The sequence below is a fragment of the Pteronotus mesoamericanus genome, unplaced genomic scaffold, assembly GCF_021234165.1.
Source record: "Pteronotus mesoamericanus isolate MK-2021 breed Mesoamerican mustached bat unplaced genomic scaffold, CSHL_Meso_final contig_105, whole genome shotgun sequence".
NCBI lineage: Eukaryota > Metazoa > Chordata > Mammalia > Chiroptera > Mormoopidae > Pteronotus > Pteronotus mesoamericanus.
In genome coordinates, this window is record NW_026555006.1 from 6259031 (window position 1) to 6286037 (window position 27007).

Sequence of the window (27007 nt, forward strand, 5' to 3'; positions counted from 1 at the left end):
ACAAATTGAGGTAGTACTCTGAAAAAAAAAAAACAAAACAAAACCCCCAAAGAAAAGAATAGTGTTTTATGGAGTATTTACTATGAAGAATCCTGACCGGTCTAAAATGGTCAAGGAAAATACATATTCCTTCTCTTCTTTTTCGAAAAGTTAACAGTCTTCTATTGAAATTTCTGTAATAAGCATGCCAATTATAATAGGTAAATGTCTTAGTATTTCCCTTAAAGTTGTTTTATAATAATACAGATTCCAGTACAGTGCTTTTCTAGGTAGAAATAACCATGAAAAGGCATCGTCGATAAGGTTCCACATGACACTTCTCCAAGTAGAAGAGGATATTGAAATGACACTCTAAAATGCTATTACAGTAGGATCCTGATTCTAATGCAATGAGCGGAATCATGTTATCTGCATACATCAACTATCTATATCCACATAATAACTAACCAACTGACAAGATCCTGTTGACCTTTTGGACCAAAAGAAATATATTACACATGTTTTATTAACATTCGACAAACACTTAGAGCAGGGTGATGTCTAAGATCTAATTACCATTATGATTTATTTGTAGTCCAAAGCATAGATTAAAAAAAGTTACAAAATAATGAAAACTGATTTATAACAGTGCTAAGAATGTTAAGTATTTATATACGATATCTTCTTCTTTAAGCTGATATAATCCCTGACTTATAAAAAAAATTTTCATTTGAACTTGATTAATGCATGTAAAATGAAAGCACAGCATAAAATAAGCATTATAAACTAAACATTTTGATACCAAAACAGTTCCTGATTTATGCTCTTACATTTTACTTTGCAAGTGCTATTTCCTCTATTTAGAACACCTGTTTCCACTTCCTTTCCTGCCTAAGCTGTATGTTTCATAATACTCAGATCAAATGACTTAGATGTTAGTGGAGAATGTAAAGACAGACTTAAAGGTGTCCTCCTGCTCATCTGGTTCTCCAGGGCACCTGCAACTTGCTTTCCTCTTGCAGATCCCAACATATGCTATGCTGCTTCATGGCTCCACAGCTTTGCCCACACGGCTGGCTGACCTTGCCACCTTGCTTCAGTTGGCTCACCAGTCTTTAAGGCCCTATTTTAAAATTCATATTTTCTAAGAAGCCTTCTAAGACACTACCATCTGGTGGTGAAGTGCCTGTTAGTAGAGCATTTTGGACCTACCTTTATTTTAAAATTTGTCACATTACATTGAAATTATCTGCTCTTCTGTTATACACTGACCTTGAGGCTGGAGTTAATCTTTACTTTTGAGCTCCAAAAGCCCAACATTATCTTTTAGTGCACAGTAAACTCAATAAATCTTAGCTGAATTTAACTGAACATAGACTGTAGTATGACAGCCATTGCTTGAATTTTTATCCCTAGTGCCTGGCCAAGTATAAACTTAATAAAAAAATAGGTTGAAACGCTACTTTTTACTGAGAGTAATTATCAGTTGACTTAAAAAGAAAATGTATCCTCTTTAATTAAAAGGGTAGCATTTAGTGATATACTGTAGGTTACAGTTGATTTGAGTATGTCAACATGATAAGCAAAAGAATAATACAGACTTTGTGAGTTTTAAGAATTCTATGTTTAAGAGACCACTGTAAAAAATTTAAGCATATCAAGGTCTAGAAAACGTACATCAAACTCCTTGGTAAGAGCAGGGTCAGGTTGATGATGCATGGAAAGTAGTTCTTTTGCAATAATTTGAAGATTTGAAGGTGAGCTATCAGCCAACATTACAAGGACTTCATAGGCTGCCAATCGGCTATTTGCTGTACTACACCTAAAAACAAAAAAACGGAAGTCAATTCAACAATGCATAATCTACTTAAATTGCTCATTAATTTAAATCAACTTCTGAAATGAAAGCATCAGAGCTGAAATTCCCCAAACAGTTAGGTTAAGTCAGGTCTGCTGGTAGAACTCTAGTTAAATCTAATGGAGAGTGCTGAATTAACAAAAGAGGAGGCCATAAATACTGGAGGAATGAGTATGGTTTAGAGCTAAGGATCTTCTTGGCTGGATGATAAAGTAGCACACTCTTTCACTTACGATTCCAAAGTATTCTTATCTATGGGACAGACTGGCAAGAATGCAGGATAAAGAGTCTGAAAATTTTACCAAAACCACACATAAGAATAACTATCTTTCACTTAAAGTAAGTAGCAGGAAAGGTTTTTGTAGATATCATTCTGAAACTCAAGTATGTAAATGGCAGAAAAAGAAAGCTATGCAAATCAGAATAGATGCCCGTAAACATTTGATGTGCCTACAGATAAAAAATTCTTTAAGATCACTAATCAACTTTCCATTTTGCTGAAAAAATGGAGACAAAAATAATTTGCTCCAGCAATCTGTTTATACTGCTCACCCTTAAAGGAAATCATTTTAGAGACAAATAGTAATTTCTCACTGTCACCTCTGCCAACCTTGCAATACTGAGATCACAGGTTAGGAAGGATACACAGAAAAGAGGACATCCAACCTCTGAAAGAAACACGGAGTGGAGTATAGAAGGCGTGTTCAAGATGGGGGTGTGAGGCTTTCAGATTAGCAATGTGCTGGGCACTGAGGAGAATGGCCATGGCTTTTGTGTTGCCAAAGACAGGCAGAGACAAGCTAAACACTAAGAAGTCCTTTTGTTATTAGTGTGATATAAGAACAGTATTACTTGTAAAAAGAGTTTCTGTGTATTTTTAAATCTCTTTCTGGCTCTGGGATCTAGGTGGGGAAAGGCTGGGAGGTATTGTGAAAAATGGACACCAGTCAGTGCACTGGGGAGAGAGAAAATAAGATGTTTCCTTCTCTATTCAAGGCACTGTATATGATTAAAACAAACAATTCCTTGTGGATGAAGGTTTTACTTTTAATAAATATAAAGGGAAGATTTCATGAATAAAAATTTCAGTAAAATTGAAGATTTATTTTCTCTTTTCACTAAAAATTGATATACTCATGGATTTCTACTGCTTTAACAAGACTCCATGGAGCTGGCACCAAATCTTCCAGAACAAGATTGGGGCAGGGGTAGAGACTGAAGTCTCAGCCTGAGGGACACCCCAAGAGTTCTAATGAAGGTTTATGGCCTAACAGATTTTCGCTTATAAGAGATCTCTAAATAGAGAAATATTAACACCTAAGATTCCTCTTAAGATTACATTGCTTATTATTGCTTAAATATTGCTCATTATGCCTTGCCCATTTCATTAACCACTGAAATTATGTGGGAATTTTTTCATTGGTTAAATACCAAATCCTCAGTATTTCTTCAGGGTTATTACTCAATTAACTCTGGTTTTCATGAGAAAAGAACAAAGTAAGTTAGATTCAGAACAAATAATCTATCTCCAAGAGTATAAATTATCACCCAAATAGGGTTAGCATTACAAAAGGATCTTCCAAATTTCTACCCATAGAAACTAATACAAAAATTAATTCTAAAATTGCCACTGTAATCAATCATTAACAGTGCTAATCATCAGGACACAGTCAATACTCGGCCAATCACAAGGTTCATGCACTGAAGCCCCTACACTTTTCTTCTAGAAGAAACCCTCAAGACTCAGAGCCTACTGACTTTTATTTTGGCCTATATTCTTACCACCTCAGTTTCTCTTAGAATTTGTTACTGACCAAGTTAACCACTTCATTACTTGTTCTTCCATTTTGGTGGTGATAATGGCACCAGCATACTTGCTCAATCCTTACTGTGTGCCAGGCAGGCTCTTCATCCTAAGCCTCTTTGCATGCATTTTTAACATAATGGATAATATCTTATATGCTATGTACACTCACAAGGCAGAAGATAAACTCCAAGTTAAGAAACTCTTTTGGACTAATGTTTCAAATTAGAATTTTTACCCAAACTGAACACAACGTGCATTTTCCATACTTTGGATGGAAGTCCTGTTGACTGATGGCGGCACTGCCAGCTGGAGAATGACTATTTAAAATAATTCTAGAAGCTCGGAAAAGGAAGTCATCTAATAATGGTTTAATGAGTGATGAACCTGGAATAGAGCATAATATTCATGTTGAGGATGAACACATTTTAATTCAAAGATCCTGTCTTGCACTTCCCTAACAGAGCACCAAAGGCAAAGGCACCCAAGGCCACCCAACAGTGCAGGATTCAATTTAATTTAATGCTTAATTTTTGGTAAAGTTCTTGAAGCAGAGAGGTAGGGATAGCTAGTAGGGTCAGGGGACAGGATACAAAGATACACAAATGAGGGTACCTTCCTTTATGAACTTACAACAGACTGAAAGGAGTCAAAATTTCACTTTAGAAACACAAATGTCAAAAATGCCACAAGGTAGATGGTTTGAGCGAATAATTCATACACTGGGTATAGGGAAGTCCACATAATGGATTTTGAAACTTTTAATACCTTGCTTTCATTAGGTAAAAATGATTTGCCCTTTCTACCCTGGTTTAGAATCACTCTTTTCTATGTATCCCCAGTAGCCAAGAAGATTTTTATACAGTATAGCTTGTGTGATAAAAGTGATAATTAATGTTTTCATTTGTTTTCTGAATATAATTATAATACTAAATATGCTTTTACAAATTACATGTGTACCCCAGGAGATTCATCCATTATTCAAGGGTGGTGGTTGGGGGCTGCCTCCCTGGATGAAAATTACCCTTAAAAGAAGATATACAATAGATTGTATTTTATAAAATACATAAGCGCAAAGAGGGAAAAACTTATTTTGGATTATATTTTTTACTTGGTATTAAGAAGTTATGTGATCTAACTCTTTTGAACACTGTAAAATTCTCTATTTTAATTCTCTATAGTTTAGTGATGCAGGTAAAATACACTTTACATTTGTGAGGCACTAATCCAGACAACCTTCTACTGCTTTGAAGAGTCAATTTTCTAGGGAACACTTAGCACTTATCTAATTTTCCCAATTATATACAATACTATGGGCAATAAGTAAAAATGAGCTATTCTGTCACATGAAGCAATAATTACCCAGCATTTCTTTTTCTGCCCCACAGAGTGAAAGAAGGGTCTTAATGAGCCGTAAGTGTCCTGCCAATAAGATGTTGTCTGCTTCACTGGTCTCACATTCAGCTGTGCGATTAGGTTCAAAGTTATCCAGCCAAGTAATCTCATCTTCGAGCATGGTAGCTGGGCTGATTCTTAACTGCTCCATTTCTGAAGCTAAGGGAAAAAGAAAGGATTCTAAGAAAGAAGGATTTCCCTTCATGAAGTCAAAACCCTGAATTAAAGTAAACAAGGTCAAGCCCCAATCCTCCACTTCACTGCTCTCAAAAAACACCCCCAAACCCTGTCATTGATAAATAGCAGGCTGTAGCTGCTGCCCACAGGACTATGAAGGCTCATGCATATATTCCTTCCCTCACTCACTCTCTCAGTCATCAACCGAACACATGTTGAGTGCTTCCTCTGTGCAGGTCACTGTGCTATATGGTGGGGATTTAAGATGAAGGAGACAATCCTTGTTCCAAAGCTCACGGTTTGGTGGGAAGGGAAGGAATGAAAGGGTATGGGGAGAGGCATGTTCCCGCAGTGCCACCTAAGCCAAGAGATGATAGAGCTTCTGCAAAGGGTGCAGCAGAGTCCAGGTTTCCAAACAATATGCCAAACTCCAGAGAGCTACTCTGATCTTTCGTATTAAGTATCTCACTTCCCCTCCAAACAAGGATTTAAAACAAGATTCCATATTGGAAGTTGGGATTGGGATGGACAGGAGTGATCATGTTCTACTTCCACTGCACTGTAAGTCACGAGCAACCAGTGTCCCAGATGGGGAGGTAAAAAGGGATACTTCAGGGTTAGCGAGAGCTGGACTGGCACTGGATATGAATCCTGTCTCTACCTGGGGCACTTGCTTCTATTACTATCAACATATCTCAAAAGATATTCCCTCATTCTCTCAACAATCAACCTTTAAAAAATTGTCAGAATTGACTACACTAGAGGGAAAAGACTATTCCTAATAGCTCGGTATCTCCGTAATTAAAGTATGAATCTTTGACAATTTTTAAAATCAGCAAATCTCAACACAATAGGTGGATATATAACAGAAAACTGGCACATGGGTTTACATGTTATTTTCAGGAAAATAAAATTCAACCCCAAATAATAATTATAATCTCACTTATATATGAGAAACATTAAGGCAAAATTAGAAATGTCCATTTGGCATTCTTTTCTACTCCTTCTTACCCCCTCCAATCTACTGCCCTCCCCAATCCAAGTTACACATTTACTTACTTGTCAGGTCATCTAGTAATTGGCACCTCAGATCAAAATACTCCATACACTGAGATAACAGTCTAGAAAACAAATACATTTCAATTATTAAAAAGAGGATGATTTAAATATAAAAATCATTCTCTTGGCTATAAGTTCATAGAACAACTGAACGTGAGACTTTTCCTAGGCATAAGATAACTACTTTTACATTAATTCAACTTAAATCAACCAATACTTATTGAGCACTATGCTTGGAACTGTTTCAGGGGAACCATGAACAAAAAAGACAATAAATAAAAAATACATACATATGTCAGCTGGTGATATGTGCTAAGAAAAATAGAGTAGAGTAAGAGAAGGAAACGTAAACCCTTTTATCCAGGATGGTCAATGAAGCTTTAGCGGCAATCATAGTAGTGAAGAACACAGGCTTTAAAATCAGGGGAATCTTGGTTTTAATCCTGGCTCCACTACTTATAGCTAGGTGTCTAGGGACAATTTATTTTGGCTCCCTCAGTTTTCTAATTTCTAAAATGTTTATTACAGTTTTAGAAATAATGATGTACACATAAACACAAACATACAAAAAAGGCTCAGAATGTACCAATGATGAGAATAGATACTGATCCAAGATTTATCATTTTTAAAAAGGCAAGGATTAAAAAACCGCCAAGCTCATTTGGCTATTGCAAGGACTAAATGACAAACAGATGAAAAGAATTTAGCATGCTGTATGGCATAGAGTCAGCCCATGGTAACTGCTATTATCATCATTAATAGTATTATGAGGGAAAACATGTACCGAACTTGGGCATTAAAAGAAGTTGTAAAATACCATTTTCAAAATTATAAAAACACATAAAGTTTTAATTTTATGTAAAATTAAGTATTCTACATTCAAGAGATTCTTTGAGAGTGTATGTTAAAAATTTCATTTAATGTTTTCTGTTTCTTCCCCAAAGTTTATATAAATTTAATATCAAATCAGGCTCTTAATATTGTTATATTAAATAACCAGACTCTTAGAGCAAGTTTAAGAACAAAAACTGACTTACAAATTCCAACTAGAGAATCATTTATCTTACATGATCATAAGAGGGTCACCTGTTTTTAGGATAATTTTAACTAGGAAAAGTTGAAATTCTAAAGTGAAAATTGTATAAGGGCCAAAAAAGTTTCTATAGCTCTTAATCCAGATGTCTTTACCAGGGAAAAACCATTCTCTGGTTTTATACCATTAAAAAATTACTTTTTATTACCAGAAATACACAGCTAACATCTTATTCATGTTAAATCTTTATACCATTAAAAAATTACTTTTTATTACCAGAAATACACAGCTAACATCTTATTCATGTTAAATCTTGATGGTCAACTGTAACATAATTGCAAGTTTTAGCTAAATTTTTAAGTTGGTGACCTTATTCCAGAAACCAAAATCCTGTCTTCTTCCTTATTTATAAATTTAGAATGTTAAGATAGGTTAAATGTTTCAAAATAATATTTATTTGTGAGAAAGTACATGAGAACAAAGACTGATGTACATTTAATCCTTTAATGAAGAACTTGCCAACTTATAAAAATATAACATCAATTCAAGGAAATTCTGACAATTATACATTTTAAAACTAGAAAATATAGGTATTACAAAAGTCAATGATAAATCAGAAAAGAAATCACGACAGAAATTAGAAAATGTCTTGTGACAAATGAAAACGAATATATAACATACCAAAAGTTATGTTTTGAAAATAGTGCTAAGAGGAAAATTCAGACCTTACATTTAATATAATTTAATAAAATTTAATGCTTACATTAAAAAGAAGGATGATCTCAAATCAACCCACAAAACCAGGAAAAATAACCAAAACCAAAACAAAACCCAACTAATTCCAATGCTAGTAAAGGGAAGTAATAATAAAGATTAGAGTGGAGATAAACAGATAACAGGAAAACAATACAGAAAAATCAACTAAACCAAAAGTTGGGTCTTCAAAAAGAACAATTAAATGACTAAGAAAAAAAGAAAGAGAAGACTCAAAATTACCAAAATTAGAAAAGGAAGTAAAGGCATTACTACTGATTTTATAGAAAGGATTATAAAACTGTACTATGAACTAGTGTACACTAAAAATTAAGTAACCTAGGTGAAATGGAAAATTTCCTAGAACATAATACTTAGCAAGATTGAATCAGGAAGAAAGAGAAAATCTGAATAGATCTATCACTATTAAGAAGGTTGTAAGAGTTAACAGAAAACCTCCCAGGAAAGAAAAGCTCTGGACCAGATGGCTTCATTGGTGAATTCTACTAAACATTTAAAGAAAATCAATACCAATCCTTCTGAAACCCTTCAAAAAATTGAGGACGGGATGCTTACTAACTCATTCTATGCGGCCAGCATTATCCGATGCCAAAAGACACTACAAGAAAACAACATGAACAGCAGTGTGGTGACTGCAGAGGAGGGGGTGTGGGTGGAGGTAGAAGAGGGTATGGGGAGGGAATAAATGGTATTGTAAAAATGCAATAAGAATAGACTAATTAAAACTAATAAAAAAAGAAAAAGAAAACTACAGACCAATATCCCTCATGAATGTGGATGTAAGAATCCTCAACAAAGAACTAGCAAACACAATTCAGCCGTGTATTTAAAAGATTTTACATCATGAATCAGTGGGGTTGATACCTGGAATGCAAGGATGGTTCAAACTATGAAATCTAATTCATATAATATACCACATTAACTGAATGAAGGGGGGACACCCCCCCAAAACCCACGATTACTTCAACTGACATAGAAAAAAAAAACCTGACAAAATTTAATTCCTTTTCATTAAAACAAACAAACATTCAACAAACTAGGAATATAAGAAAACTATCTCATTATGTAATAAAGGTCATATAAGAAAAACCCACAGCCAACATCATACTCAATAGTTAAAGACTGAAAACTCATTTTCATTATTTTTGTTTAACATAGTACTGGAAGTTCTAGCCAGAGCAATCAGTCAAGAAAAAGAAATAAAAGGCATCCAAATTGGAAAGGATGAAATAATTATCTCTGGTGGCAGGTGACACAATCTTATATATGGATAACCCTAAAGAGTCCACACACACACACACACACACACACACACACACACACAAAACTAATACATTTAGCAAGGTTGCATGATACAAAATCAATACACAAAAAAGTTACATTTCTAAACACTAAGAATGAACAATAGGAAAAGAAAGTAAGAAAACAATTTCATTTACAATAACATCAAAAAGAATAAAATCCTTAGGAATCCACTTAACCAAGGATGCAAAGGGCTTGTACACTGACATCTACAAACAATGCTGAAAGACATGAATAAATGGAAAGATATCTCATGTTCATGGATCGGAAGATTAAATCTTGTTAGGACATCAATAACACCCAAAGTAATCTACAGATTCAGTGTAATCTCTATTAAAATCCCAATGATGTTTTTGCAGAAATAGAAAAACCCATCCTGAAATTCATATGGAATCTCAAGGGGACCAACTCCAAGTAGCCTAAACAATACTGCGAAAAAACAAAGTTGGAGGACTCATACTTTCTGATTTCAAACTTACTACAATGCTACAGTAATCAAAATAGTGTGGTATTGACAGAAAGACATTTAGATCAATAGAACAGAAACAAAGAACAAATAAATAAATATTTTAAAAATGATTTTTGATAGGGGTGTCAAAACCATTCAATGGGAAAAGTCTTTTCAAACAAATGGTGCTGGGGCAACTGGTTATTCACATGGAAAAGAATGAAGTAAAACCCTTACTTTACATCATATACAAAACTTAACTCAAAATGGAACAAAGACCTAAAAAGACCTAAATGGACCTAAAATATAAAGCTCTTAGAAGAAAACTCAGGGGAAACACTACATGGCATTGGATTTGTCAATGATTTCTTGGCTATAATACCAAAAGCACAGGCAACAAAAGAAAAACAGATACACTGGACTTCATTAAAATTAACAACTTTTGTGTATCACAGGACACTATCAAGAGAGTGAAAGAAACCCCATAGAATGAGAGAAAATATCTGCAAGTCATATATAAAATAAGGGATTAATATGTAGAATATATCAGACAATCTAATTTAAAAATGGGAAAAGGACTTGAATAGGCATTTCTTCAAAGAAGATATACAAATGGCCAATAAGCACATGATGAGATACTCAACATCACTTATCTTTAGGGAAATGCAAATCAAAACCATAATGAGATGCCACTTCACACATATTAGGACCATTACTGTCAAAAACAAATGCTTATGCATTCCTGGTGGGAAAATAAAATGGTATAGCCACTGTGGGAAACAGTATGGGGGATTTTCTAGAAATCAAACAAAATTTTCACATGATCCAGCAAATTCTACTTCTGAGTGTATATCCAAAGGAACTGAAAGCAGGAACTCAAGTTGACATTTGTATATCCATGTTGTAGCAACATTATCCATAATAGCTAAAAGGTGAAAACAACCCAAATGTTTATCCACAGATGAATGGGTAAACAAAATGTAATATATACATTCAAGAAAGTATTATTCAGTCTTAAATAGAAATGAAACCCAGACTCATGCTACAACATGGATGAACCTTAAAAACATTAGGCTTAGTGAAATAAACCAGACACAAAAGGACATGATTCCATTTATACAAGGTATCTAGAATAATCAAATTCATAGAGACAGAAAGTAGAATAGTGGGTGCCAAGGGCTGTAGGGAATGGAGAATGAAGGGGAAGTTATTTTTTAATGGGTACAGAGTTTCAGTTTAGGATTATTAAGAAGTTTTAAAAATGGATAGTGGTGATGGCTACACAATAATGTATAATTACTTAACGTCACTGAATTACAATACCTAAAAACAGTTAAAATAGTACTTATGTATATTTTGCCACATTAAAAAAAATTCTAACAAAACTTTAAAAAACCCCACCCATTGTTTAAAGCTTTAGAGTAGCTTTTTAATATATTATCAAAATTAGCTTATTGTCTATGTTATAAATCTATTTAGCCAGTTAATTGACTTTTGACTTTATATTTCTCCCACAAATTTTAATTTTTATGGGGTCAGATATTATCAGTCTTTTATTTAATAACTTCTTAATGGGTATACAGTTTCAATTTAAGATGAAAAAATTCTTCAGACAGATGGTGGAGATGGTGGAGATGGTTGCACAACAATGTGAATATACTCAATACCACTGAACTGTGCCTTTAAAAAACAGTTAAAATTTTAAATTTTGTTATGTAGATTTTGCCACATTAAAATAAACAATCACCAAGTTTGGTTGCTTATATGTTAGAAGTTTAGACTAGCTCTAACATTTCTTCCCTTCAAGGGCTACAATTTATAAAGCAAATACACAAGGAAAGTAGATACAGATTTCCCAAATCTCTGTGGCACCTATAAGCCCCACAGCAGGGGCTCTGGCAGCAAAAAGCTGGAAAACGTAGTTTCAACTTAAGGTCAGCATGGGATCTCCCATCCTGGGCCTAGGCTGAGGCACCTCTGTATGCAGGCGAGCACAGGGAGATGAGATGGGGCAGGCAGAATGGATTTACTCAAGTCATTCTTTGAGCCCGGATCACAAGCCTTCTTATACACGCAGGTATGTATATAAAACCAAGAAAGAAAGCCAGCAGGGTACCCCAGCTACATCCAGATGTGGGGTTATGAGAAAGTGACGTACAAGAGGACGTGAGCAGTGTGACCTTTACACAAGTGATCTGGCTTAAATTATTTTAGGCTCTCACCAACCAGGTTAGTGGAGATGGGAGTTGGTGGGGGGGCGATAGAGGGGAACAAAGTAGGATTATTCCAACTCTGCTTTCCTGAATGGGGAAAAACATTGAAATGACCTCTTTCAGGCACAAATGTTCCAAGAGAAAAGGAGAAATTCCTCTGTCATCTCAATAATGCACAGTGGAGTTTAGGGGAAGCAGTACACAAATCACTATTCTTTCTGTATAACGTGAGCTTTCTCATCTTTATTACGTACCTCTGATTGACTCCTCTCATAATACTAGTTGGAGACCAGAGAGGCAGCTGAGCCGTGAGAATCACGCCCAGAAGAAACTGATTTGGCTTCTGTACATCGGGATAAGGTGAAGTATCTGTCTGACTAAGAGTATACAGTTGGTCACAGGCAACACGACGAATCTGAAATTATATTAGTGGAAAGAATGTCCATCAACCAACACTTAGTGAGTGCTCAAAAAAAAATAATCTCCCTTCCAAAGTTTACATTTTGAAGGATACAATACGAGTTTGAGTGTTTCAATCATTAATGGTAACGGTTACACTGAATAAACTAGGATTAAAAACAAGTGTGTTCTGGAATTTCCCAGATTATTCTATTATTCTACTTTAATCAACAGATTTATAATTTAATACAAATGAAAATAAGAAAAGTTAATTTTCAAGATCATATAAGAAAATCAGAATTATAAAATCTAAGAAAGGCGCATGGCTTGAATTTGATCTTTCTTGATTTTGACCAACATGTTAATGCTTAGTGCCAGCTGCCTGTGCCAGCTATGGGTGCTGAACACTGGCTGTAACATTTTGTTTGTAATAAACACACACAAATTAATTGTAGCACTAGTCTCATAACTTTTTGTGGAATATGGAATAGAAAGGAGGAAAGATAGTCCAAACGCCACTCTACTTCAGAGTGGTCTGTGGCCCCTTTGTATGACTCCCAGAGTGGACTAAATGTCATTCCTCTGTCCTCCCTACAATGTCTCAAGAATTCAGAGAGCCAAAGACAGAATAGGGCCAAAGGTAACGTGACCGACCAATCCTTACCTCAGCACTTGGTGATCCAAGCAGAATATCAATGATAAAATCAGCAACACAGGGCAAGTTATAAAAAGAGGCTAACGATAAGAATAAGAAGAATTAGGGGTAGGGAGAAAATTAAGTTAGGAAATGCATTTTCAAAATTTCAAAAATTTTGAATAATTTCTTAAGCTAACTACAGCAGAAATTCATCCCTTCCACATGGAATCGAATTCAGAAACTATGACAACTGCCTCATGTCTGTAAGTTTCTAAAGTGCTCAAGAGCAGGACCAGGTCTCAGTCATCTCTGTAACTCCACAGTTTAGCACAATGCCTCACACATACCAGTTCCAGAATAGGTATGTCTTGCACTAATGAACTATCAGTACTTGTGAACTATAAAACATACCTTCCCATAAACTTAAAAATGATAAAAAAGCTTAAGGAACGTTGTAACATTTTTAATCTTTATTTTAACATACCTCTAATTGTAGGAAAACTGAACTAAGTATGATATATGATTAAAAGCATGTCATGACCCACACTTCTCATAGACCTTCAAAAGCATTCTTGTTCAAAGTAAATAATTTTAGATATTATTGTGATGTGCCATAAATGTATAACCTTTTCTATGTGTTTATCTTGGTTATATAATGAATTTGGATGTTATAATAAATACATAATGATCACTGACCCTACATAAGAGGCAGCCTGAATCAGTAGTAACAGTGAAGAACAGAGCTAATTTTTAAATGCCGAGCTGTAAAGAGCTCATTCCTGAATAAATATTTATCGAGGGCCTACTACATACTGGGCAGTGTTTGGGTGCTGGAGATTCAGTAGGGGAGAAAATGGACTAAAGTCTCTGTCCTGATGGAGCGTACAGTCTAGCTGTGGAGGGGATGATGACAATGAACATGACAAGTAAATGAATTATATTATGTGTTATAAAGTGATAACTAATAAAGCAAAAAAAATAAGGTGAAGGGTTCAGGTAGTGCTGGAGTGAGGGGAACATTGTGATTTCTTTAAAAAGGTGGTCAGAGAATGTCTCACTAAAAAAGTGACATTAAGCAAAGACTTATAGGAAATGAGGAACAGAGAGCCATGTAGATAGATGGGAGAGGGACATACCAGGAAGATGGAGCGGCCAGTGCAAGGGCTCTGAGGCAGCAAAGTGCCTGGAGTCTTGGGACATAGCAAGGAGGCTGAAGCAGAGTCAGTGATGGGGAGAGTAGGAAAAGATGAAGGGATACAGGTAGCAAGGGGGTAGATCGTGTCGGGCCTTGAAGGCCTTAGTAAAGATTTGGATTTACTCAGTGTGAACTGAAAAAACTGCAAGGTTTTAAACAGAGTGATAGGATCTAACTGACATTTAAGGAGGTCCACTCTGCTGACTGTGTGGACAATAAACTGCAAGGGTAGAAGCAGGGAGGTTAGTTAGGGTACCATGGCTACACTCCAGGCAAGAGATGACTGCAGATCATAGGGTACTAAGAGTGAAGGGGTAGAATCTAGGTATAGTTAAAGGAGGATGTGCTGACAGGTAAGAAGTGGGGTATGAAAAAAGAAATTGAGGATGACTCCAAGATTTTTGGACAGAGAAAAACTGCTAACAATTAAGTTAGGAAAACTCTTGGATGATACGGGCCAGAGCAATAGTTCAGTTCTGGACATGTTAAGTTCGAGAAGTCTATCTGACGTGCAAGTGGAGATGTCAGGGGTGTGGTCCAGGCTGCAGGTCCAAATTTAGGTATTAGCATACAGAAGGAATTAAAAGCTGTGAATGTGGATGAGATCACTGAGAGAATGAATGTAGACAGAGACAAGACAGTGATGCGGGACTAAGCCCTGGGGCGTTCTAACCCAAAAAGTGTGATTAATAATAGCCCCACTTTGCTAAAGTCAACAATAAAGTTAAAAGGGCAAATCTTAAGTTTCATAATTTTTAAGTGGAGTCATTATCTGTTTAGGAATTGATATATAATTCTGATTCTATAGTTTACGAATTACAAATTTGGGTTGCTTTAATTCCTCACCTAGATAGTAAGCTCCTGGAGGACAAACATACTACCTTTTATAACACCTACTGTGGACCCTTGTGTATAGAAAGTGCTCAATAAATACTCCAAGTTTAACCATCCTAGCACTGTTCTCACCTATTCCACATAATACCTTCCCCCATTTTCATTTCTATTAACATGACCTTATTTATAAAGAAATGTAAAAAATTCCCCACAGAAACCTGGCCTTTTCCTAAAGGAGTTGAATCAAGCCTCCTGCATACCCAGCTGCTGGCTCCGAAGCTGCAGGCAGGTAACAAGAAGAGACAAAGCCTCTCCAGCAATCAGGGAGTCTTTGGTGGACACGGACTGCTGTCGCACACAGATGCCTGCATGCAGGGCGACTGGTTCTCCTTCACTTCCAGAGCTGCAATTGCTTCCTGGAAACAGGCAAGCAGGAGGTTACTGTAGATCCTACAGGACCAGGGGGATATTCTAATATCCTTCTAATGTGTTCCCCGGAATTCTCAAGTGAAATTAAATAGTTCAAGAAGACACTTTGGTCTAAGCCACAAGAAAGGCTTAATCACTTTACAGGGTCCCAAATGCTCTGCACATGGAAGACATTTCGAGGCACTAAAAATGTGCTGATGGGGCAAAACTAGTTTCAAGTGACAGAAGTAAGAATAGCGCAGTTCTGGAGGCATAAGGGAATCTTCCTGGGATGTCAGAACCACTCTTTATCTTGATGCAGATGGGTTACAAGATGTAAAAATCCTATACATTTAACATTTCTGCACTTTAGTGTATGTCACACATTTTAAAAAACTTTTTATTATTGAGGTATACACACACATAGATTGAACAGGGAAACCAAATGAAGCTGAAAAGTAAAGCTATTTATAAAGGTCCAACAGAAAATAAATGGCTGAACCAAAACAATTACCCTTCCAGGCAGGAATTCTAGACAAATTTTTATTACAGCCACAGTTACTGGCCTCATAACATTCTACACTCAGCAAGACAAAAACTGTTTGATTTGGTTTCCCCATGTACTCTGTGTTTATAATTTTTGCCCTTAAATTAAATATGACACACATATGTACAGACAGTAATGTGCACAAATCTTAAGTGTATAGCTTGATGAATTTTTACTAATGCTGAAAAGCAAGGGTAAAGGCTTTTTCCTTTTTGTGACTGAACAACCTATATAGAGATGAGTCTTACAGCTATTTCTTGTCCAATGTTCTAATTACTTTATTCTTTTTAATCAGTACCTGAACTGCTGAGCCTGTTTCGAATTCCAGCAGGAAACAGAGAATTACTTTCTTTAATTGGCTGGCTACTCCCAACAAGGTCAAGCCGTCCTGCAGCAGCGGCCCATGACAGTCTCATGAAACAAGCCACGGTAGAAGTAAAATCACTTACTTCCATTGTCTACAGAAGTATGAAAGAGTGTTATGAGAAAAGACAGTACTGGAACACACTCCACTGGCTTCTAAACCTACCTAACGGTCTCAGTTTTGTGAGACTCTTTCCCCCCAAGATCATGTAGAGGACCACCTTTTTAATGCTTCCATGCTGTTTGAAGACTTTCAATTATCTCCCTGTTACCTGTAAAATGAGGGTTTTCATCTCCATGCTCAGGCTTTAAATTAACTGCCTCCAATTTGTTTTTTATCCATTCTGCCCTTTCCCGCACTGCATTCTGGCCTGCGGGAACTACTGTGTGACCTCTCATAAGACTCTGGTTCTCTTCAACTTTGCCCAGCCCTCCCTTTTGCTTCAACAACTCTCCTTTCTCTAAATCTCAATACTTATCTCTACATATTTAATCCCTATCTGTTCTTCGAGGCCTACCTCAAATGCCACCTCCTACATAAAATCATTCATGATAGCCACAGATGAAGATAATTATTACAGTTCCTCTGAAGGCCTCTAGAATGTGTTTAGCCTTTGTAGTTCTCTTACAACACTTGCTATTTTCCACCTTGAATTAGTTATTTCTATACTAGTGGTCTCTTTTTCATCATAAATTTCTTTAAAGCAATATTCATGCCAATATTCAATTATATCTGAAGGGCCCCTCTCTGCAACCAGTTCTTTCTAAATAGGAAGTACTTAATAATTCTTTTAATACACAAATCACTTACTTGTATTGCAACTCGCGCAGCAGGGATGATTTCTTCAACCCTAATAGAAGACCTGTCAGATACTGACAACTGTCGGTAGGATGACTTTTCTGGGGTACCACATAAGGACATCTGCCTGCTAGTCTGCCGGCTGACATTTCGGAATGGGCGGGAAGAAAGTGCTTCTATGCCGTCTTTGGTGAGGTCTTCATCTAATAATGTGGGCATTGTTTGTCCAACAAGTAAAAATCTTCAAAGGAAATACAAAAATACACTTATTCAAACTCAGTTCACACTATTTAAAATGACGGGATTGGGCCCTGGTTGGTGTGGCTCAGTGGACTGAGAGCTGGCCTGCAAACTGAAGGGTTGCTAGTTCGATTCTCAGTCAGGGCACATGCCTGGGTTGCAGGCCAGGTCCCCACTAGGGGGCCCGCCAGAGGCAACCACACATTGTTTCTCTCCCTCTCTTTCTCCCTTTCTCTTTCTAAAAATAAATAAATAAAATCTTTGAAAAAAAATGATGGGATTGGTATGAAAAGTAAAGTGAAGTACTGCCTTGAGAGACTAATGCAGTATCTTAACATACCTTGCAAGTTGTAGACAGATAGAATAAACTCCCTGCCTTGTTTCATAGTCGACTTCTGATGGGATGGAGTCCCTCTGCATGACATTTACAACCAAACTTCAAAAAAAGAGAAAAAAGGGAGGATATTAAAGACTTCTATTTCTTCCATAAGAAGTTATGTTAGTAATTTAATTGTTAATAAATGTATCACTCAAAATTTCTACAAGAGCCTTACCATATAGAATGAACCATACATATCACTATCACAATGATTTCTTATGATATCTATAATCCTGCTGGTCCATTTAGAATTAGACCCCTTGTTAAGCCAACAAAAGATACCCAACAAAGAGTGTTTGCATAGTTCCTCTTCTCACTAACTGGTTTGAGTTCACTGATGTACTGGTAGAACTGCCAATTCAATATATATCCAGAATTGGTGTATTCAGTAAAGCTTGTTTTTCACAGCCACTACAACCTATATTATTTCAGAAGCTTCCCAACTATTCTTCCTGCTTCCATTCTTGATTCTCCACCTCCAAAATCTAGTCTCAAGAGATCAACCAGAATGATCCTTTTAAAATGTAAGTCAGATACAGCACTCCTACAATGGTTTCCTATTTCCTTCAGAGGAAAAAGAGGCGATCCCCACAGTAGCCTGTAAGATCCCACATAACCTGACCTCTCGCATGCCTGGAACCTCATGTGCCTCTCTGCTGCCTGCCTCACTCTGCCCCAACCACATTGGCCTCCTGCTGGTCTCTGCAGACATCAGGTCAGTCCCACTAAGGGGCAGTGGCTGCTCCTGTGGACAGCATTCTCTACTTATCTCAAGGTCTCGCTCCCATACCTCCTTCACATCTCTGTAAAATATCACCCTATCGGTGAAGCTTTCCCTGACCACCCTGCTGAAAATCACAACCCTCTTCATCCCTTCTGTCTTTTTTTCCTCTACAGTTCTTATTACCATCTGACATACATTTTTACTTCTGCCTTTATTGTCTGTCTCCCCCTCTACACAGTAAGCTTCACAAGGATATGGGTTTTGATCTAATCTATTCATCGCTCTGTTCCCTGTGCTTAGAACAATGCCTGGCATGTACATTAACTGACGTACAAGAATAAGCCACAAGAAAAATGCATTTATTAGCATAGCTTTGTAATGGGCCAAGTAAACTAAAATGAATTGTTACAATAACATCTCTACAATGTTGAACGAAGAATAAAACTGTTTGTGCACTAAGCCTTCCACTTGCTTAGGACTTTCTTCAGCGCTCTCTCTCTTTTTCTCTTCCCCTTTATCTCTTCACGGTCTCACCCAATTTCTCTTCCCCTCAAGGCTTCCAAACAGGAATTTCTTCAACTATCTTCTGCTCAAACTTCAAGTTGGTTTTCACTCCTGGAGGAAATGGCATGCCTACTTCTTCCTAGAGCAAATCTCTTTTCCACTTCAGTAGAACTCAGCCCCTAACCAATCATCCCTTTTTCATCTTTATTCTTTTCTTCTTCATTAGCCCCTTTTAGTCTGCCTACAAAGAGAACCAAGTCTTCTACAAGTTAAAATCAAAACAGAAAAAGTAAACTTTCCCCTTAGTTATCCTTACCACCAAAGTACCGTCACCCCCTTCTTGTCACTCACTGTAAAGCAGAGACACCCATTTATAGAATATGCATCCCGTTCCTATACCTGCCACTCAACTCTGCCATCTGCTTATGCCCTAATGGCTGCACTTACACACTGACGCCTCCCCCCAAATCTCTAATGCTATTCTCCACTTCTCTCGAGAGCACCACATCCAAACCACCCATTTCACATGACTCACAGGGACCTCATATGCAACTGAATTCATTTCTCCTGACATCCTCTGTTTCCTCCTTCTCCTTCCATGATTATTCCCCATAAGGATTAGGGATTCACCATTTACTGACTCTCTCAAGCCAAAAGTCACAGGGCCATTCTATAAATGTTCCTACCATAGTCATATATCTACTCATAAAGACTTGCCTGTTTTTATCTCATAAATGTCATTCTACCACTGCCCTAAGTTTAGAACTTGTCGTCTTTTGTCTGGACCGCTCTCACAGCTCTGAATAGTTCTCCCTGTCTTCAGCCTCTCCCACTTCTATTCTTCTCCACTGCAGCCAGAGTAATTGTTCTAGGTAATTCCCGGCTTAGAAACTTCCTGTTTTTTCCAGGGTCTACAAGATGATGCTGAAATTCCTCAATGTGACCCTTCTTTTCTCCCTTTTCTTGGCTCTAGCCTCACCAGGCAACTGTAGCTCCGAAGAGAGGCCATGACTTCAGTGCGTCACTTGTCCCTACCCTCACCTCTGGCTTAGAGTGCCCCTGCCCTCCTGATTTCCCTAGGGAATGATTACTTGTTTCACAATCCCCAGCTCAAATGCCTATTTCTGTGAAGCATTTCCTAATCTTATGACCCCTCTGAACCAAATTTAACCAATTTACCCACTACTCTCCCCCCAGAACCTACACCACCCCCAAACACTTTTTATAAGCCTCTGTATTAATATAGTAACTATGAAACCTTGAGCCTCTCAAGGGCAGGGATAATACCTCAGAACTAATGCCTTACATAATATGGGCTACCAGGAATCAAATTCACCTTGTCCCAAACTGATGTGGGGACCAACAGAAACTGATACAGTCTCCTTTCCTCTACTCCTCCTGAGAATTTCCCCACTACCAGAGGGGATAGAGATGTGCTTCTCTAAGCTTTCCAAATAATCAAAAATCATAAAATCAATTAAAATATTTCAAAGGCTGAAACATCATTCCTTCTTATAATTCCCATAATGCTTCACATAACACCTTGTAGGAATAAATGAGGCTTGGCAAAAGAAGTTAATCAAAATAATAAAATCATTTCCTGCAATTCAGGAACTATTGAAATGCTAACCTCAAACCTCCTGCTTTGAGGAAGTTCTCACAGAAGGATTTTGCACAGCTTCTTGCCATGTCATCATCAGCTGTTGGCATGAGTTTGGAGCTTAGAACCTTGGAAACAGATAAGCACAATTAATCACCCCAACATTTCCAGAAGAAATTATTCCTTTACTAAATAAAATAATCAGGTAACTCAAGTCACGATCTCTTTAAATGCTGCATGCTGTTTTTCCTCCCAGAAATATGAGGAGGCTCATGTTTCACAATTAAATAATCAAATTTCCCAAGTTCTATTTACCCAGCTAGAAAAATCTGTTTTGAAGAAAGCTGATGTGTTCTTTTCATGAAACCAGCAAATGTGACTGTCTCAGTCTCTCAGGCTTAGATAAGAATAGATATAACGTATGGTATGCTAGATATGTTCTTGAAAAACTATACAAATTAAGTTTTATAAAACAGCCCATTTACTTAAAAATGCTACATGAGTTCCCAACTAATGATTCGTAACTTCTTTCTACTCATTGAGCATCTACAATGTACTATGTAAAAGATGAGGTGCTTAACATGCATTATCTCTTCATCTCACTATGCACGGCATATACATTTTACTTTATAGGTGAAGACCACTATCTGAGAGGCTTAGTGACTTCCTATCCAAGGTCACATGATGAGAATTTAAATCCAAATGTGTCTCACTTTAATATCCATGCCCTTTTTATAACACTGTCATACTTAACTAAAGGAAAGCTTAATTGAATATTTTGGTATGGCAGAGAATTATTTCATATAAATAATTAAACTATAGTATGAGACTACAAATCTAGTTCATGTTCTGATTTTACCTCTTAAGGGCTGACAGACCTCAGGCATGCAAGTTTCCCTTTTGCCTTTTCTCATCAGCTAAACTGGGGTCATAATTACTTTTACCAGAGGATTATTTGGATTAAACAAGGTAACACAAGCTTAAGGTGCTTAGTATAAGCACTGGCACAAAACAAGTACTCAGTAAACAATTGTTATTTAGTTATTATGATTAAAGTTTTTTTAAATAAAACAACTCATTACCACAATTTCCCCAAGGTTTTAAACTACATGCAATTCAAGATCCTTTTCTATTCTAAAAAAAGTCTGCTCCTGTGACCTACGGGGGTTTTATGAGCTTAGATTTTTAATGTGACTTTTTTTTATTTTTAAAGATGCTTCTTCCTAAACTCCTTTTCAGGAATCTGTTTTGTCAGCTCTGGATTACAAGCATTGCATGGGAAAGAGGAAACCCGCTGTAGTTTTAATCCTTCCCGCGTGTCGACAGCCACAAGCACACACTCTCTATGCTTGCTGGACAATAATTTGGGGATAATTAAATGTTTCTTCAAAGGAATGGGTATTTGGAAGATTCACTTTGAAGTTTCTTAGTAGGCAAACAGGAATTAAAGATGAAAATGTAAGAAATTTTACCTTTTAGGTAACAGTAAAAATAAGTTCTTTTGGGAGTGTTATTATTTTCCAAATGTTTTCTGTTGTTTAAAGCAAAAGAAAACCAACCAAAGGAATTCACAGTTAAAAGTCCTAAAATTGTACTGGAGTTATTTTCCTATTAAGCCCTTTGGTTCTAAGATAATGCCATCTAGGTAGCTGATGACAAGCGAGACCCACTGTTGCACCATTTTGTTTTTCTAAGTGCTCTCAAATGTGGGTGTTAAGATTTATACCTTAACTTTTTTGAAACAACCATTCAAAGAACATGAAAAATCTGGCAGCAATGGAAAGGTCAAAATGTGTAGGCTTAAATTGGCTGAAAAGTTCTAAGCAATCTTGTTTTGGGATATTATACCTATTTTGAATGTCCCCATTAAATAAATACATGCTTTATTTTAAAAATATTTGCTAAATATTTTCTACATTTGAATCTGTCTTTTGACAAGAATAATTATTTTAAGGCAAATATGAAACGGTACGACAACTTGAACATATAAGCAACAAGTGCACCATAAAAATGAATATAAATTATATATTCCAGTTAGGTTGTCAGATGAAATAAAACAGAAAAAATGCTCAAGCAGTTACCTTTTAGCAAGTACGACCTTTACTATGACTCAAAATCTACTCAAGAAAACAATAATTTGATAATTAAGGCTGCTTAGGTATTGATATGAATTCTTAAATAACTAACTGCCTACATATATTTTCCTAGGTCAAAGCAGAATCATCTAGGGCTTTATTTTCTCCAAACTTAACGTGGCACAAAGGTCTGACTGCTGACCTTCCAAGAGCAGGACTGTTTCTACCTGGTTACTTTCCCACATTGCTTTGTTAATGCTTTGCTTTCAAGACTCAGTGTATCCAGCCTCCCCTATGTCTTATTCATAAGACCTTGGAGCAAATTCTGACCTCTTAACTATCACAATGACTTGCAGTAAATGTTTACTGAGCTCAATCTACTACTAACTTTAAAGCTACTTTTGAGGGGAGGATAATAAAAATATTCTTTTGCTCAAATTCTTCCAATTTTTTTTAAATTCTTGAAATAATAATGTCAACATGTCCCTGACAAATTCCTTATAAAGCTTCATTAATGTCAACAAACTATAATATTTACAAATTTTTTTAAATGCATTTAATAACAAGTTTTAGGATTAAGAACGGATACTATACATGCTTGCAAAAACTTGCAGAGGATGGTAATGAGGCATTTTAATCGATAAGGCTTCCTAATTATTCATTTAGATGCTATTTTGCAAGTAAAACAATGTACACAGCTATAAATTGAAAAAATTGAGCAATTACAAAGGCAAAAACCAAAATATTTCAATTTATATTCTATTTTGCACTACTTTTAAACTAATTTTTAACAGATCAAACCTGTTTACTTATTTTCTGTCATCGGCAAACATGATTCTGCAAGCCAAAACAAAGTGAAAAGAAATTAGGTTTCTTACTTCTAAGTTGTAAAGCACTCTGAAGGTGGACATTCCTGGAGCAAAAGATCGAAACAAACTTTCTAAAATTGAACTGGCGCTTGGCTGATGCTGTTGCTTTGAAGAGAGGGATGGAGATTTTGAAGACTGAGAACTTGTTTCAGACAGCAATGTTTTCTAAGTTTAAAAGAATAATAATAAAAAGGAATATATGGCTTATAATGACAAAAAAAATCTTTACATATTATAATATTTTATTCCTTTGTAATATAATCCAATGACCCTTTAAAAACGCTACTCCCAAAAAACCATATCACTCTATAATTATTAACCAGACATCAAACTCTCACACAAACTGTAAGTGCTCAACAGCATTATAATCCTATTCTAAGCAACACCAGCACGGTTGTCTTAATTTGTTTGTTTTAAAGTCTGTACCTCTAAAACAGACTTTTTTTACTGAGTACTAGTGATACATTTTATTATATTTGTTCTCCTCTCCTTCAAGTTAGTATGTAAGTCAAATAAGACATGGCTGAGATGATCTAAACATCAACCAATGAAATATAGAATTCCTAACTTAATTCTAACAACTTTGTTCTAAATTTATTCTGAGAACATAAGCAACATTATGGATAAATCACATTTTCAATACATACATAAAGGAACAATAATCTAAAAAAGTAAATAAAATCAACTTTACATATCAACAGTGAAAAAAATTAAAAAGATAATCCATTTATGTAAGCAATTCAAACATAAGCAATAATCACAATCATAATGAGAGAAGAATCAGAACTACAGTCTGATCTTGGACAAGACACTTCATCTCTCTGGGCTTTGGTTTCCTAACATATAACATGAAAGCAGAAGTAGATGATATTAACGACTCTTCTAGTTTTAAAATTTGACATCATTTTTGACTCTACATACTTTAAAAACCAATGAAGTTCTGATTTCCATTTACAGAGAAAGTTTTTCAAAAGAAAAATTATTATGGAAAAGATATCAAATGACGTTTATGTGATTCCATGTTGTATTTTCACTGAATTATGACATAAAATTCCATGTCAGTTAAATAACTATAAAGACACTCATACCTTTCTTCCTAAAGAATCAAGTTGATCAAGGGCTTCCTGAATGGCTGGATCAGTGGGTATCAAAAGCAGAAGCTTTCGTACTCGTAGAGTTATCCTGAAATTTTTCAAATTTAAATTTTCTTCAGATAAGTCAGTTTCAATACAGAGTAAGGTAAAATACATTTCAAGTGAAAAGTCACTTGGTTCTCTAACTCTTATAAATTTCTTCCATGTTTTATAAATATTTATATTTACGGCCCTAGCTGGCATGGCTGAGTGGACTGAGTGCCCGTCTGCAAACCAGAGTTGCTGGATCAATTCCCAGTCAGGGCATATGCCTGGGTTGCAGGCCAGGTCCCCAGTATGGGGCATGTGAGAGGCAACCAATCTGTTTCTCTTGCACATTGATGTTTCTCTCCCTCTCTTTCTCCCTTCCTTCCATTCTCTCTAAAATAAATAAATAAATAAAGGCTTTAAAAGATTTTATTTACCTTGGCTCCTCTAGATTGGCAAGCTGGTAAAGCATGTCAAACACATTACATACGAGTGCCATCACAACACCAGGAAGGGATTTCTCCTGAAGGAAAAAAGGCAAAATATAGATACAAATTTACAAAAGAATTTTTTAAGCAATTGTACCAATAAAAAAAATATTAGTTTTGAAAGACCAGTCAAAACAAAACACGATACATGAGGGGAGCACTGTGCCCATCTGCAGTGAAGAATACATGAAAACACAGAGTCAGGGATCCTTCCTTCCAGTGTGCTTATTACCTGCGCTCTCTTCTCATACCTGCTGGTGGGAGGCTAAGGTGCCAGACAGCAGGCAGAAGAAGAGATGTAAAACAAAGGCAGGTATAATTACTAAAATGGAGAGTGGGCACCACTGAAAACTGACCAGAGCTCATCAGGATGAAACAAGGCAGTAAGTAAGTGACTTAAGAGCAAAATTAAAGTAGTATATATACATACATTCACTCATACATGGTACATAGGTATACATGAGAGGGCACCCAAAAAAACTGGAACTTATTTATAAAAAATTGTGTTATTTATTCTTACATGTTTAAATTTCAAACACCTTTAAAGTACTCTCGATTTGATGCAATACACCTATTAGGATGTTTTCCAAGGCTCAAAACAGTTTTTGAACTTGTCGATTTTGATGCCTTTTAGTGCTGCTGCTGTTTTTTGTTTCACCTCTTCCACGGTGGCAACATGCTTACCTTTGAGGACAACTGTTCATCCAGGGAAACAAAAAAAGCTGCTTGGAGTGAGAGTGGGTGAATAGGGAGGGTGGAGCACAAGGGTCATCCTGTTTTTGGTCAAAAACTGCTGTATACTCAGCGCAATATGGGCAGGTGTGCTTGTAATCACCTATCATGAAATGGGCAAATGCACTGAAACTGTCTTCAAAAACAAAAATCACTGAAGCTGAATGCAGCCTCTCACACCACCACCAGCTGGTACACTGATATAGATGGGTTTCTAGAACACTCACCTAGTGGGGGAAGCCTGTACTACAAGGGGCCCGCCCTTTAAAAGATAATTCCACTTTTTGGGGGTCTCCCCCTTGTATGTAATCCAAGCTGAGAAAAGTTACCCTGTTTTTTTTAAAGGTAAGAAAAGACAAAACTGGATATAAGTGCATAGAAGAGACTCAGATGTGATTAAAGTATTTTTTGGTTAGAAGGAATAAGAAACTAGGCATCACTATAGAATGTATTTATACAGGGGAAGATTCTGAATAAATTCAGGATAAATATGAAATATTAAACTTGAAGATGCTATATACATTGTTTCTGTTGCTAATTAACTATCACAATACTATTCTTAATGGGATATTTTTACGTTCTTGTTAGATAAAACTACTGTATAGTTATTTTTTAGAAATCCACAATACTAATACTAACCCTGAAGAGTTCTTTGACATCTATAGCAATGCTATGCTAAATTAAAAGGTCAAAAAAACATCTGAAAGCCAAGAATGTATTTCAAGGGAAAGTAATCACATGTTTATCAAATCTGTTGAACTGTCAAGAAAATGAGAATTGAGAGGTGGAAGTGACAGATAACCTGGAAAAACATCAGAAAAGAAGGTGACAAAAGAATTTCAACAATTCTTTCAAGGAGCTTTGATGATCTGGGAAGGAGAGACTACGGTGGGAAATGAAGGTGGAATTGGGGGTGGGGAGGGAGAGCTTTTTTTTAAGGTGGTAAAAATAACACAGCGTGCGAGACTGCTAATGGGAATGACCCAGTAGAGGGAAAATTAATGAATCAATGAAGAGGAATGTATGAGAGGAGCAGCAAGCAGTGGCCAGG

The 27007-nt window shown here is 36.3% G+C and overlaps 1 protein-coding gene across 3 annotated transcripts in view; it reads right to left on the reverse strand.

Moving 5' to 3' along the window:
• USP24 (ubiquitin specific peptidase 24) overlaps positions 1–27007 on the reverse strand; it is a 129209-nt gene that overhangs the window by 35818 nt on the left and 66384 nt on the right. For all 3 annotated transcript variants that reach the window (XM_054573686.1, XM_054573693.1, XM_054573678.1), the window contains exons 29-42: positions 25174–25259; positions 24704–24797; positions 23625–23780; positions 20702–20799; positions 17805–17900; positions 17237–17465; positions 16361–16520; positions 15368–15523; positions 13106–13176; positions 12297–12457; positions 6273–6334; positions 5004–5195; positions 3911–4028; positions 1657–1801 (exon numbers count right to left, since the gene is read on the reverse strand). In XM_054573686.1, the coding sequence (XP_054429661.1) occupies positions 1657–1801; positions 3911–4028; positions 5004–5195; positions 6273–6334; positions 12297–12457; positions 13106–13176; positions 15368–15523; positions 16361–16520; positions 17237–17465; positions 17805–17900; positions 20702–20799; positions 23625–23780; positions 24704–24797; positions 25174–25259 (1824 nt within the window). The remainder of the gene's footprint in view (positions 1–1656; positions 1802–3910; positions 4029–5003; positions 5196–6272; positions 6335–12296; positions 12458–13105; positions 13177–15367; positions 15524–16360; positions 16521–17236; positions 17466–17804; positions 17901–20701; positions 20800–23624; positions 23781–24703; positions 24798–25173; positions 25260–27007) is intronic.